The 14986-nt window shown below is 35.8% G+C and overlaps 1 protein-coding gene across 5 annotated transcripts in view; it reads right to left on the reverse strand.

Annotated features, from left to right (window-relative positions):
• The window catches only part of PTPN13 (protein tyrosine phosphatase non-receptor type 13), a 153400-nt gene that overhangs the window by 32790 nt on the left and 105624 nt on the right, over positions 1-14986 (reverse strand). For 4 of the 5 annotated variants that reach the window (XM_044912918.1, XM_044912919.1, XM_044912917.1 and 1 more), the window contains 9 exons: positions 14748-14879; positions 13424-13517; positions 12342-12427; positions 11502-11661; positions 9955-10169; positions 9740-9838; positions 7321-7682; positions 1924-2086; positions 432-590 (listed from right to left, as the gene is read on the reverse strand). In XM_044912918.1, the coding sequence (XP_044768853.1) occupies positions 432-590; positions 1924-2086; positions 7321-7682; positions 9740-9838; positions 9955-10169; positions 11502-11661; positions 12342-12427; positions 13424-13517; positions 14748-14879 (1470 nt within the window). Of the gene's footprint in view, positions 1-431; positions 591-1923; positions 2087-7320; positions 7683-9739; positions 9839-9954; positions 10170-11501; positions 11662-12341; positions 12428-13423; positions 13518-14732; positions 14880-14986 lie in introns of all 5 variants that reach the window. The other variant, XM_044912915.1, reaches the window with a different exon arrangement.

The raw sequence follows: 14986 nt of genomic DNA on the forward strand, positions 1-14986 counted from the left end.
CTAGCTGTATATTAGCCAGTAAGAGAGTGGTCTCTAATTTTTTGCTAATTCCCTTTACTGTGGAAATCATAAGTACAATGATTAAGTAATTACATACGAAATAATAATGTAAAATATAAATGCATCATTATTTTGTTAATATTGGAAATTTATCCTCATACAAATTTAAGAAACTTTCTGTCCTTGATACTGAGGATAGCTTAAAGCTTATGCTTTAAGTGAGATTAGAGGCACTTCCTAATTAAAAAGGGAACTGTAAGCATTCCCTAAACTGTTAACTATATAAAGGCCTTATTTTTAAGAGGTCGGGATAGAAAATATAAACCAAACAAATAAATGGAGTGTTATATTAACTCAACCTTCTTGTTCTCCTCCAGCTCTGGCTTAGTTTTTGGCTACATTTGCACAAATCCATTTTGGTAATGTCTTACCTTTATGAGCCGGTCCCCAGGTCTTAGCCTTCCATCACTTTTGGCTGGATCCTGAATGACATCATGAACACAACAACCAATACTCTGACTGCCTTTGGTTACTGTAAAACCCAGGCTTCCTTTTTCTGATTTAATTAGGGTAATGAGGAGTTCTACTTCCTAAGGGAAGAAAACAGTGACTCTTTAGGTTGTCTATTTTTGCCCATCAATGAACAGAGAGGAGACTGTTATTTCTACTGAATAAAAGAGGAGGAAATCAAACCTTAAAAGGTTACTGATCTTAACCAAGTGAAGAAGCTAGGTCTATCCAATTCTAGATAGAATGTACTCCCATGTAAAAGTTGGGTTTAGATACAACAGTATGTGTTTGTCTAGACAGCTGAGACAAAACTTACTCATGCTTCAGCTTTTGTATTTTCAGGATAAACAAGGACACATTGGTGGTTATACATTGATGATTAAAGAATATATTTTCAGCGGAAGTTTCAGAAAAATTCTTCATATATTTCTAAACAGTCAAGATAGATGCCAAGAGCCATAAAAGAAAAGGTTTTCTTGTACAAACACAAAGCCTTTGGTGACTAAATATTACAACATCATTTAATTATATAAAAAAACTTTTTTAAAAAAGATTTTGAATGAGATATGAAGGTTGCTTATAGCTTATAGGGTGATGACACACTTCTAAAGGAAATCATTCAAAGATTTTCTTCTTTCTGAGAAAAGATTATTTTCTACTGCTGAGAACGAAACCGAAGATGTAGATGTTACACACACACACACGCTTCTAGGCAAACCAGGTATCTGGAGAGATTAATTCCAAAATGATTTTTACGATTTTTATGTGGTGAGATTATCAATGGCTTTAATCTTTTTTCTTTGTTTTTTAATTTTCCTACAATAAATATTTATTACTTGGATAATAAAAACAATATTGAAAAAAGCTGATTTCAATCAAGGTAAAGGATATTATTCTTGAACATTCGGCTTCCATACTGAATGTAAAGGTTTAGAAGTCCTAGGGCTATTAGTACAATGTAAAGGATTCCATTTGGGCACACACAAAAAAGTGTGGAGGAGAAAAAAATTACATGCAAACTTGATTAAAAATTAAATAGGTAACTCATCAGAACTGGGGAAATAGCAGATACTGTCTTAGGTGCTCTACGTATATTTCATTTAATCCTTACCACAATACTATGAGGTTACTAGCCCCATTTTATAGCAAGAACTACTAAGGCTCAGAAGAATTAAGTAATTCTACAGGCATCTGCCCAATTACCGCAAGTAAGTGGTAGGGTCAGGATTCATACCTGGGTCTTTTTGCCTTTCCCTTGGATTCACAGCACAGAAACACACCAGACATGTTATCTACTAGCCATGGATATGAAGCTACTTTAAAAGACTGCCTTTTCCCTAAAGGGAAATTGTGTGTGACTACATCTTACTTGAGAAAATACGGAATTTTCTTAATACAGAGGAAACAACTCACCAGCTCAAAGTCTTCAAGGTGGTTTTCCAAGTCATTTTTCAAAGATGTCAAGCTTTCTTGTCTAGTTGGTTCAGAAATGTGATATGTATGATATTTATCCATTGAATTAGTGGAAGCAGATTCTCCAAGAGTCATATCCGGTGGTAGAGGGGAAGGAGGATTGCTACACAGACAAAAAAAGCAAGACTATTTTCAAATACCTTTCAATCCAATATAGTGAGTTTGTGCCACAAACTGAAAATGCTTAACAAATATTCATGTCTGCATTTGATTGCAATCCTACCTATTTTTTGCCTGACTCTGGACTACGAATTCATTTCATATCTGTTATATGCTAACATTACCAATTTTTATTCTCTGTCCAGGTTTTATTTTGAAGCTCTTTAAGCTGCATAAATTAGTAAGACAGGTTAAAAAATATACTTTTGATTCCTAGTTGTTAATTCAAGGCTGAAGCTACTGTTATCAGAAGCCTAATGTGTGTTTCAACCAAATAAGAAAAAAAAAATAAGAAAAGAATACAAATCTGTTGGCATTTTGTTCTTTCATTCATCTATTCTCCTCTGGACAAAATGACGAGACAGAAAAACTCACCTCAAAAAAAAAGAACAAGAGGCAGTACTGATTGCCAGGGACCTAATCAATACGGACATTCGTAAGATGTCAGAACTAGAGTTCAGAATGACGATTATAAAGATACTAGCTGGGCTTGAAAAAAGCATGGAAGATACTAGAGAAACCCTTTCTGGAGAAATAAAAGAACTAAAATCTAACCAAGTTGAAATCAAAAAGGCTATTAATGATGTGCAATCAAAAATGGAGGCTCTAACCGCTATGATAAATGAGGCAGAAGAGAGAATTAGTGATACAGAAGACCAAATGATGGAGAATAAAGAAGCTGAGAAAAAGAGAGATAAACAACTACTGGATCACGAGGGCAGAATTCGAGAGATAAGTGATACCATAAGACAAAACAATATTAGAATAATTGGGATCCCAGAGGAAGAAGAAAGAGAGGGGCAGAAGGTATATTGGAGCAAATTATAGCAGAGAACTTCCTTAATTTGGGGAAGGAAACAGGTATCAAAATCCAGGAGGCACAGAGAACCGCCCTCAAAATCAATAAACATAGGTCAACACCCCAACATCTAATAGTAAAACTTACGAGTCTCAGAGACAAAAAGAAAATCCTGAAAGCAGCTCGGGACAAGAGATCTATAACCTACAACGGTAGAAACATTAGGTTGGCAGCAGACCTATCCACAGAGACCTGGCAGGCCAGAAAGGACTGGCATGTTATATTCAGAGCACTAAACGAGAAAAATATGCAGCCAAGAATACTATATCCAGCTAGGCTGTCACTGAAAATAGAAGGAGAGATAAAAAGCTTCCAGGACAAACAAAAACTAAAAGAATTTGCAAACACAAAACCAACGCTACAGGAAATGTTGAAAGGGGTCCTCTAAGCAAGGAGAGAGCCTAAAAGTAACATAGACCAGAAAGGAACAGAGACAATATACAATAACAGTCACCTTACAGCCAATACAATGGCACTAAATTCATATCATTCAATAGTTACCTGAATGTAAATGGGGCTAAATGCCCCAATCAAAAGACATAGGCTATCAGATTGGATAAAAAAACAAGACCCATCGATATGCTGTCTGCAAGGGACGCATTTTAGACCCAAAGACACCCCCAGATTGAAAGTGAAGGGTGGAAAACCATTTACCATGCTAATGGGCAGGAAAAGAAAGCTGGGGTTGTAATCCTTATATCAGACAAATTAGATTTTAAACCAAAGACTGTATTAAGAGATGAAGAAGGACACTATATCATACTTAAAGGGTCTATCCAACAAGAAGATCTAACAATTGTAAATATCTATGCCCCTAACATGGGAGCAGCCAATTATATAAGGCAATTAATAACAAAAGCAAAGAAACACATTGACAACAATACAATAATAGTGGGGGACTTTAACACCCCCCTCACTGAAATGGACAGATCATCTAAGCAAAAGATCAACAAGGAAATAAAGACTTTAAATGACACACTGGACCAAATGGACTTCAGAGATATATTCGGAACATTCCATCCCAAAGCAAGAGAATACACATTCTTCTCTAGTGCCCATGGAACATTCTCCAGAATAGATCACATCCTAGGTCACAAATCAGGTCTCAACAAGTACCAAAAGACTGGGATCATTCCCTGCATATTTTCAGACCACAATGCTTTGAAACTAGAACTCATTCACAAGAGGAAAGTCGGAAAGAACTCAAATACATGGAGGCTAAACAGCATCCTACTAAAGAATGAATGGGTCAACCAGGAAATTAAAGAAGAATTTAAAAAATTCATGGAAACCAATGAAAATGAAAACACAACTGTTCAAAATCTTTGGGATGCAGCAAAGGCAGTCCTAAGAGGAAAGTATATAGCAATAAAAGTCTTTCTACAAAACCTAACACTACACCTAAAGGAGCTGTAGAAAGAACAGCAAATAAAGCCTAAATCCAGCAGGAGAAGAGAAATAATAAAGATTAGAGCAGAAATCAATGAAATAGAAACCAAAAGAACAGTAGAACAGATCAACGAAACTAGGAGCTGGTTCTTTGAAAGAATTAATAAGATTGATAAACCCCTGGCCAGACTTATCAAAAAGAAAAGAGAAAGGACCCAAATAAATAAAATCATGAATGAAAGAGGAGAGATCACAACCAACACCAGAGAAATACAAACAATTATAAGAACATATTATGACCAACTATATGCCAGCAAATTAGATAATCTGGAGGAAATGGATACATTCCTAGAGATGTATAAACTACCAAAACTGAACCAGGATGAAATAAAAAACCTGAACAGACCTATGACCACTAAGGAAATTGAAGCAGTAATCAAAAATATCCCCAAAAACAAGAGCCCAGGGCCAGATGGCTTCCCAGGGGAATTCTACCAAACATTTAAAGAAGAATTAACACCTATTCTTTCTGAAACCGTTCCAAAAAATAGAAATGGAAGGAAAACTTCCAAACTCATTTTATGAGGCCAGCATTACCTTGATCCCCAAATCAGACAAAGACCCCATCAAAAAGGAGAATTACAGACCAATATCCCTGATGAACATGGATGCAAAAATTCTCACCAAAATACTAGCCAATAGGATCCAACAGTACATTAAAAGGATTATTCACCACGACCAAGTGGGATTTACTCCTGGGCTGCAAGGTTGGTTCAACATCTGCAAATCAATGTGATACACAACATTAATAAAAGAAAGAACAAGAACCATATGATCCTCTCAATAGATGCAGAAAAAGCATTTGACAAAGTACAGCATCCTTTCTTGATTAAAACTCTTCAGAGTTTAGGGATAGACGGTACACACCTCAATATCATAAAAGCCATCTATGAAAAACCCACAGCGAATATCATTCTCAATGGGAAAAAACTGAGAGCTTTCCCCCTAAGGTCAGGAACACGGCAGGGATGTCCACTATCACCACTGTTATTCAACACAGTACTAGAAGTCCTAGCCACAGCAATCAGACAACAAAAAGAAATAAAAGGCATCCGAATCGGCAAAGAAGAAGTCAAACTCTCACTCTCTGCAGATGATATGATACTTTATGTGGAAAACCCAAAAGACTCCACCCCAAAACTGCTAGAATTCATAACAGGGATTCAGTAAAGTGGCAGGATATAAAATCAATGCACAGAAATCAGTTGCATTTCTATACACCAACAACAAGACAGAAGAAAGAGAAATTAAGGAGTCGATCCCATTTACAATTGCACCCAAAACCATAAGATACCTAGGAATAAATCTAACCAAAGAGGCAAAGGATCTGTACTCAGAAAACTATAAAATACTCATGAAAGAAATTGAGGAAGACACAAAGAAATGGAAAAACGTTCCCTGCTCATGGATTGGAAGAACAAATATTGTGAAGATGTCAATGCTACCTAGAGTAATCTACACATTTAATGCAATCCCTATCAAAATACCATCAACTTTTTTCAAAGAAATGGAACAAATTAATCCTAAAATTTGTATGGAACCAGAAAAGACCCCTAATAGCCAGAGGAATGTTGAAAAAGAAAAGCAAAGCTGGTGGCATCACAATTCCGGACTTCAAGCTCTATTACAAAGCTGTAATCACCAAGACAGTATGGTACTGGCACAAAGACAGACACATAGATCAGTGGAACAGAATAGAGAGCCCAGAAATGGACCCTCAACTGTATGGTCAACTAATCTTCAACAAAGCAGGAAAGAATGTCCAGTGGAAAAAAGACAGTCTCTTCAACAAATGGTGTTGGGAAAACAAACCATGAGAGACTATGGACTCTCAGAAACAAACTGAGGGTTCTAGAGGGGAGGGGGGTAGGGGGATGGGTTAGCCTGGTGATGGGTATTTAAGAGGGCAAGTATTGAATGGAGCACTGGGTGTTATACGCAAACAATGAACCATGGAACACTACATCAAAACCTAATGATGTAATGTATGGTGATTAATATAACATAATAAGGGCGCCTGGGTGGCTCAGTTGGTTAAGCGACTGCCTTCAGCTCAGGTCATGATCCTGGAGTCCCGGGATCGAGTCCCGCATCGGGCTCCCTGCTCGGCAGGGAGTCTGCTTCTCCCTCTGACCCTCCCCCCTCTCATGTGCTCTCTCTCTCTCTCAAATAAATAAATAAAATCTTTAAAAAAAAAAATATATATATATAACATAATAAAATAAAATTTAAAAAAAATTGTTAAAAAAAAAAAAAGAATACAAGTCTTATTTCTGTGGTTATTTTGGATGATAAAATGGGGAAAAAACCCCAAACACCCAAGACCTTGAACAAATATGGTTGCACCTGGATATACACAAAGATGTAACCAAATAATAAAATGTATGAATAACTGTTAGAGGTATAAATGTAGTCTTTCTTTTTTTTTTTTGCCTTTATGCTTTCAGTCATCTTTCCCCATCTTCTGCAGTTTTATATCTTATCTTTTTAAACTCTCTGTCTCTTCCTTCCCAACGACTTCCCTTTATGTTTGTACTCCCTACTCTTCTGCCCATCACTATCTAAACAGGTCTCTTCTCTCTCTTTTAAGTAATATGAATGATGATGAAATGCAAACAACTTTCCCAATTTCAACTAAATATGCTCAGGAGATCAGCAAATCTCAGGTCAAAAGGCTAGAGCGCTTACTGGTTTGCTAACTAACACTGTCAGTCACAATAACTAGGTATCTAATACAGTCATCATCTCCCTGATCACTGTGAAGTTCATTTACACATAGACATATTTCATCCTTAGAGAAATGTAGGTTGCTACTCCCATTACTCACAATAACCAGTTGCTTTGAGTGCTACATATAATATTGACAATACCTGTCCTCAAGTTCTGCTTTACTGGGTATTTTCTGAGGATAGTAAAACATGGTACAAATGGCATCTTCTTTACTCTTAGATGTTTCATGTTGACTTTGTGCCTGTGATCCCATATTGTTTAGAGTCTGATGCAAAGATGAACTCCAGCTCCTCTTTGGTATCTTTGCTGGAGCTTTCACCAAGTCTTCTCCACTCCCACTACTGTCACTGTAACTGTCTCTCCTGGATGGGGATGTGCATTGTTTCTTGCTTTTGTCATACATTTCATTTTCATCTGAGCTGGTGCCTTGCTCCACACATGCTGGTTGAGAGGAGTCTTTGGTGTTGTTTGGAAGTACTTGTGCTGGAGAGTGCAGTGGGGTCTGTAATGCACACATTGAAAGAGATCAGAGTGTGACAACTTATATTAACTTAGAACACTTAATTGAGTGGCCCCTGGGTGGCTCAGTCGGTTAAGTGTCTGGTGTCGGCTCAGGTTGTGATCCTGGGTTCCTGGGATCAAGCTCTGAGTTGGGCTCCCAGCTCAGCAGGGAGTCTGCTTCTGCCCCTCCCTCTGCTTGTGTGCTCTCTCTCACCCAAATAAACAAATAAAATCTTTAAAAAAACCCACTTAATTGAAAAGGAACATGCTGAACAGCACTTTTTATTAAAATATGCAATTATATTTTGACAATAAAGGTAATTTATGCTCATTAGAGAGAAAAACCATATATAAATATAACTGTTAATAATACATGACTTATACTATATATTGTACTTTGTATCCTACTTTTTTTTTGAAGATTTTATTTTTAAGTACTCTCTACACCCAATGTGGGGCTCAAACTCCCGACCTAGAGATCAAGAGTCACATGCTCCACTGATTGAGCCAGCCAGGCACCCCTGTAACTTACTTTCAAATTTAGGTTTCTATCATTAATATTTTCTGAAGTCCTTAAATATGCTTTGAAAAAAACTGCATAAAACTGTGTAATGATCCCACAGATGGCTATACCTTTCATTTATTTCAGAATTCTTTTATTTTACAGAGAACTGTATCTAACTTTTACTATTAATAGAAATCCAGAGATTTTTTTTTTTTTTTAAGATCTTATTTATTTATTTGACAGAGAGAGACACAGCGAGAGAGGGAACACAAGCAGAGGGAGTGTGAGAGGGAGAAACAGGCCTCCTGCTGAGCAGGGAGCCTGATGCAGTGCTTGATCCCAGGACCCTGGGATCATGACCTGAGCCGAAGGCAGACGCTTAACGACTGAGCCACCCAGGCGCCCCAGAGATTCTTTGTATGGACATTTTCACCTCAGTTTCTCATTATTTCCTTGTAATTTTCTATTTTTTTAAAGATTTTATTAATTTATTTGAGAGAGAGAGAGAGACAGAGACAGAGATAGCGACAGAGAGCACAAATGGGAAGAAGAGGGAGAATTAGGCTTCCCGCCAAGCAGGGAGTCTGATGCGGGGCTTGATCCCAGGACACTGGAATCATGACCTGAGCTGAAGGTAGCCAGCCGCTCAACTGACTGAGCCACCCAGGTGCCCCTCCTTGTAATTTTCTATTTAATAATCAGCACATAGGATGTTCTTAAAGGCCTTGTTAAATATTTCCAGATTGCTTTCCAGAAAGATTGTATCAATTTACATACTCATTAAGAGAGTTCCATTCAGTTCTTCCTACCTGGTGCCCAAAATCAATGTATTCTCATAAAATGCTGTTTATAATACACCTTCAGAAATGATGCTTTCCTATTAATGTCCTAACACTACCCCCCTCCCTGATATAAAAGCCAAAGTTTCTGGGGCTAGACACTCCTGCCTTTCATACCCAGGGGTCATGTTTATTTTTAATGGAATACCCTTTTAAGTAGACAGGACAAAAGCTGTCTTTCTTCAATTATATTATTGTTCATCTACGTATGGATGTAATTTATAAATAACCATTAGAATAGATTTTGGATCATTTAGCTGTTTCTCTGACATAAGAAAGGGAAATGGACAAGCATATTGCTTACTCTGTAATTTCCGGTATTAAAAATAAGGGCAAAAATTCTTAAATAATTTTCATTTTTATCTAAACTAGCTCAGAATGAGAATTATGCTTCCCAGTTTGGCTCAATGAAGAAATGGACAAAAGGGTTTTGTAACCATTATTTTGTATCTTTCCCTTTCTAATTCTGCTTAGAAAACAAACTCCTAAAATACTAGAATTCTAGAAGTGGAAAGGAGAGATAAGAAAGTGAATTGAATTACTTTATATTACAAATGTAGAATATACTCAGAGGCTACATGACCCACACAAAATTCCTAGCTAAAGAATAAAGTAGGAGGAAACCCAGAAGATCAATCAATGATGAAACCACTACAGCTGAATTAATCACTCAATTGCTATTCTATAAAAATACAGACTTTTCACAGGTCTCACCAAAAGAGCAGGGTCAATTTCCGGTAGCATACCAGGTGAAGGTCTACAGAGCAGCAAGGATACTTCTGGAGATGTTCCCCTGAGAGCAGATATGACTTCCTAGGGGTACCATGAATGATAAATGAAGATACAGTTAAGTCAGTATTATGAAATCATTACGAAAGGCCAATCCATCTCATTATTAAAAGTGCTACATTTAACACCTAGGGGCTCACCTGCTGAGATAGTCCTTTCAAGGAGGCTCCATTCACTTTCAAGATAACATCTCCCACATCAATTTTTCCACTTTCTGCTGCTGGCTGTCCAGGAAAGAGCTTTTTAACCCTTACGATGCTGGCATTCATTTGTTCAGGAATCAGACTGTCTTCTCGAGAAAAACTGAATCCTAGACCTGAGCTATTTTTAAACAATTTTACCTCAAACGTATTCTCTGGAGAGAAAAAAAAAAGATATAAAAAAATTATTCTTAACATGCTATGTTAAGATGAACATATGAACATACAAACATACATACTTTTAGACACATCTTCAAAAGCCCATTTTCTCAGAAAATGTACAGCTTTATAGGCGCTTACTGTATTTTTATTCTGTATTCAAATCCAACCTCACACTCTCTGTCATTAAGAAAACAATAAACTAAGCTGCATGAACTAAGCTACTTGAACAGGAGAGGGTTTTGATATCAAGGTTCTGAAAATAAAATTATGCTTTAATCCCATGTATTTTAAAAGACCGAGAATAACATAAAAAAAGAGAAAAATCTGGGAAAGGAGAATGAAGGAAATAGGGAGAGATGGTAAGAAGAGCAGAACAAATGTTAGAGAAGGGTAGAGGAAAGTAAGTTGACATTCTAATGTTTTAGTGAGGCATACTTTACTCCAGTAAACTTCAATGGCATTATAAAGAAATTCTCATCAACAAAAGAAACTGAAAGAATAATAACCAGAAAAGAATGAAAAAACACATTTAAAGGAGTGATAGAAAAAATAAAGAATATCAGGCAGTGAGATAAAGTGAGTACGCTAATTTTATTTTCATAATCAGATAAAATAATACAGGCTTGGCTATTTTTTCTCCTTATTTTTTTGACTAATTCAGAGGTACTAACATTTGGCAATCAAATAGGATTTAAAATAAAAGACAAAACAATGACTATATACCACCACCATCATTTATAAAGTAAAGGACATTTATGTCCCTAAAAATGAGATAAATGGAATCTCAGAATAAAGGGTACTTTTGTATTAGGAACACTTTAGCCTTTTGAAAAACTCAGTACTACATCATTCTTAATTTTCTTATTTTACAACCAAGTAGTGGTATGTCTAAGGGCTTGCAAAATTTTTAAGAAAGACCACAATTTGGGAACTATGAGGTGAATTTCTGCCTAAGGTTAGCCTGACAAATCCATAAAATTAAACCAAAATAAGGAAAATGCTAAGAGTCAAGGTTTCACGTGGATTTAAAGTCATTCTCAGCAATTATTTATATTTATTTCTTCCCTTGAAAATTTCATTTGAATTTTGCACTATTAGGTGGCCATAATTTGTTTTATGCATGACTTCATTATCCAAGGTCTTTCAAACTCTAAGAGGTACAAATATGTGTCTTAAAAAAAAATTGGTATAGTGCTCCATCAGATTATTTACAGTTGACAAGAGTAATGAGACTCAGGTGTGAATTATGATCCAATATATAAAAATTAAATTTTGAGTAAGTCAGTAAGAAGTTAAAGTGAGATGACAGTCTCTCAAGGCCTGACCTTCAGTGACAAAGCTGTAGTCTTTGACATGAGTCATTTTCTTCATTTTTTCTGGGGCTTGACCTTGGGCATCTGGATCTGGAAGGGTGCACTGTGGGGTCACGGGGACATGTTCTTTGGATGCTGGAGACTGCCCCTTTTCTAGTAACAGATGAACCACCTGGACAAATGGAATAGCACTTCATTAAGAAGAATTATAAGAAAGTAGATAAGTTTTTAGGACTTTATAGAGTTGATGGTATAAAATCATTTACAGTAATTACTTGGTCCACCAAAATATAGGTAGAGGAAGAAAAAAATAAAATAACAAAGCAAGGGATTGAAAATTTCAAAATGAAGGGTTTTTTTTGGTCTCTCCCTCTGCCCCTCCCTTGCTTTCTCTCTCTTAAAAAAAAATTTCTCTTCTAGAATATAAACATATTATAGGAAATTTGGGCACTAGAATAAAATCACCACTATAATACAGACCATTATAAATAAATTGGTAAACTTCAGAAAATAATTTAGCCTTTGAGCTGAAAAATGACTAGAAGTGAAAATCACTAGATATTTGTAGATATTTACAAAAAATTTTAAAAATTCAATCTCCATCCTTTCTCCTGTCAGATCTGGTACTATTAGGGCTAAATGTGATATAGAAAGCTAAGTTTCCTCAGTGAAAAACCTGTCATAATCCTTGCTTGCCAATTTGAAGGAAAAGAAAATACCAGAACATTTACGTCAGTCAGGCTTGGTTTCTTGACTAACAAATTTGGAGACCTCAGTGAGACAGATATTATTCACACATTATTATGTTCTTCTAACATATCTTAAAAGGTTGGTATAATGAGCTGTTATTACCTGTCCTGTATTTCTTAGTGTTTCCACAGCTTGCTTATGGGTAGCTCCTTCCAGACTAACTCCGTTGACAGCAAGGACACGATCACCTATAAAATTAAGCAGTAATTTTGGAAAAAAGCAAATGATAAGATAAAGATTCTATATGCTTTTTAATATCTTGTGGTATTGTTTTATATTAATTTTTTTTAAAAGATTTTATTTATTTGAGACAGAGAGAATGAGAAAGAGCATGAGAGGGAGGAGGGTCAGAGGGAGAAGCAGACTCCCTGCCAAGCAGGGAGCCCGATGCGGGACTCGATCCTAGGACTCCAGGATCCTGACCTGAGCCGAAGGCAGTCGCTTAACCAACTGAGCCACCCAGGCGCCCTGTTTTATATTAATTTATTTGAGGATAGACTCAGACAAATTCTGGACAAACTCATGTATCTACTTTCTTTTCAAATTCTATGATCAATCTTAAATAAAATTTTGAACAAGATATTGTATGTATTATAGAATCTATGTAAATCATGGAAAAAGATAAACTGACTACAAATGTAGAGAGATTGGAGAGAATTAAACTAGTTAGTTTTTATTAAAAATGTAGATGTCAGTGTTTTTACAAGGGCACTATTCCTTTCCCATTTTCTGGCAACTTGCTTCTTAGAAAGTACAAAACATGAAATAAAACACTGTCAAGATATTTTCTGATACTAGAGAATAGGCTGCAAAGAAGTTTCTGGAATGACATCAGGGAGTTTTTTAATGCTTTAGTCTTAAAATAATGCTTTAGTCTTTAAAAAATATATGTTCTGGGTGCCTGGGTGGCTCAGATGGTTAAGCGTCTGCCTTTGGCTCAGGTCATGATCCCAGGGTCCTGGGATTGAGCCCCGCATCGGGCTCCCTGCTCGGCGGGGAGCCTGCTTCTCCCTCTGCCCCTCTCTCTCTCTGTCTCTTATGAATAAGTAAATAAAATCTTTAAAAAAAAAAAATGTTCTTATTTTATATTATGAATATTTGAAGGTCTCTATCAACTTTGTAATTTCTTATTTATTTGTTGAAGTAATAATCCTATGTATAATTCCTGTACACAAACACTCTACCTTTGTGAATTCTACCATCGGACTCAGCTGCTCCCTTGGGAATAACGGCTTTCACATAAATGCCACCATGTCGGACACTGGTATTCACACCTCCCTAAGTGGAAAAAGGCAAATAAAATAACATTTTGTCATATGGAAAATTTCACACTCCATCTTTCAAATCTGAGACCTAGAAAGCAGGAAGTTCATCAGCCAAAGCAGTAACACATCAGCACATGCAATTAATTCAAAACCCAAGAATATTTCTAGCCAAGTTTTCCAAATGTAAAACAGTTACTCTAGAAAAACCCTTTACTCAGAAAACAACATGCCAGACCTTGACTATATGAATCGCTCTCCCTTTCTAAGTCTACACCATGCATTATGAGCAAGCAGAAAACAAAATCCATCTATGCGAAATTAGTATGAGAACATGACTGTCAGGAAAAAACAGCATATAGAATAATTTACTTCAGATCATATTTGCTAAACTGCAACTTGCAAATCTATGAGTCAAGGAACTTTTTTTTTCATTTTAAAAGGCTTTGGTAGGTTAGTTTTGTTACACTGTAAATGAGATCTAATTGAGTAGATTCTCTATCTCTTGTGGATGCACAGCTTTTATTTCCCTTCACAAAATGAAGATAATAAAAATCTAAAGAAGTCAAGGGCAACAGGTAAAGAGTTATAATATTTTTAAAAGTGCTTGAAAATTAGGTTTTCTTTTCGACCTCTATGTTAATAGTGCTATTTCTACCATGTTTTAAAATGGCTTTTCCTAACTAACAATATCCTTCAAATGTCATAAATGATAATGTTACAATTTAGAATTAATAGAATAGAATTCTAAAGTATTTTCATCAAGTAGCCTATGCTTGTATTTTAAGACTGTAAAAGTATGTATGTTCCTTGGGAACCTCTAAGTTTAATATAGTAGTCATGTTTACAATTAAGATATATTATGGAGAGAAAGGGCATGTAAATATACATTAGAATTTATTTATGATATAGGTTAAAATACATTATTCGATGCTCACGCAGAAATGTCAAATGTATGCAAAACATACTTATTAATTTTGTATTTTTTTAGTCTTGTATTCAGATTAAGCACTATGAAATCTATGGGGTTTAAACAAGTAGCATTTGTCTAATTTCTTTTAAACCACAGGAAAAATCATTAGCACACGTTTTTTAAAAAAGTTTTAAGATGTAATTTAATTTTTAATTTGGGAAATATTTGACAGGTTTCCCTTTTGAAGCAAAATAATTAAATTAATAAATTGGCATATAATAGGCTGCTGGAAATGGAGAAGAGAAAACATTTGAAAACCTTGTCAAACAGTACCGTGACACTTATCCCCAAGCTGTTATCATTTTTAGCCAGTTCAACCTCAAAGATATCTCCAGGTTTAGGAGGTGATGAAGGAAAAGTTTTAAAATTCATTTTGTTGGATGTATTCATTGAGGAGGAAGATTCCTTAACAAAGAAAAACAAACAAAAGGATTTCTTGTTAGAGTCAAAATGAATTACTACTGGAAGATCAGTATGTGTTTTTTGGAAAAATTAAGGAAAAGCAAGATATT

Source organism: Neomonachus schauinslandi, chromosome 2 (genome assembly GCF_002201575.2).
Source record: "Neomonachus schauinslandi chromosome 2, ASM220157v2, whole genome shotgun sequence".
Lineage (NCBI taxonomy): Eukaryota > Metazoa > Chordata > Mammalia > Carnivora > Phocidae > Neomonachus > Neomonachus schauinslandi.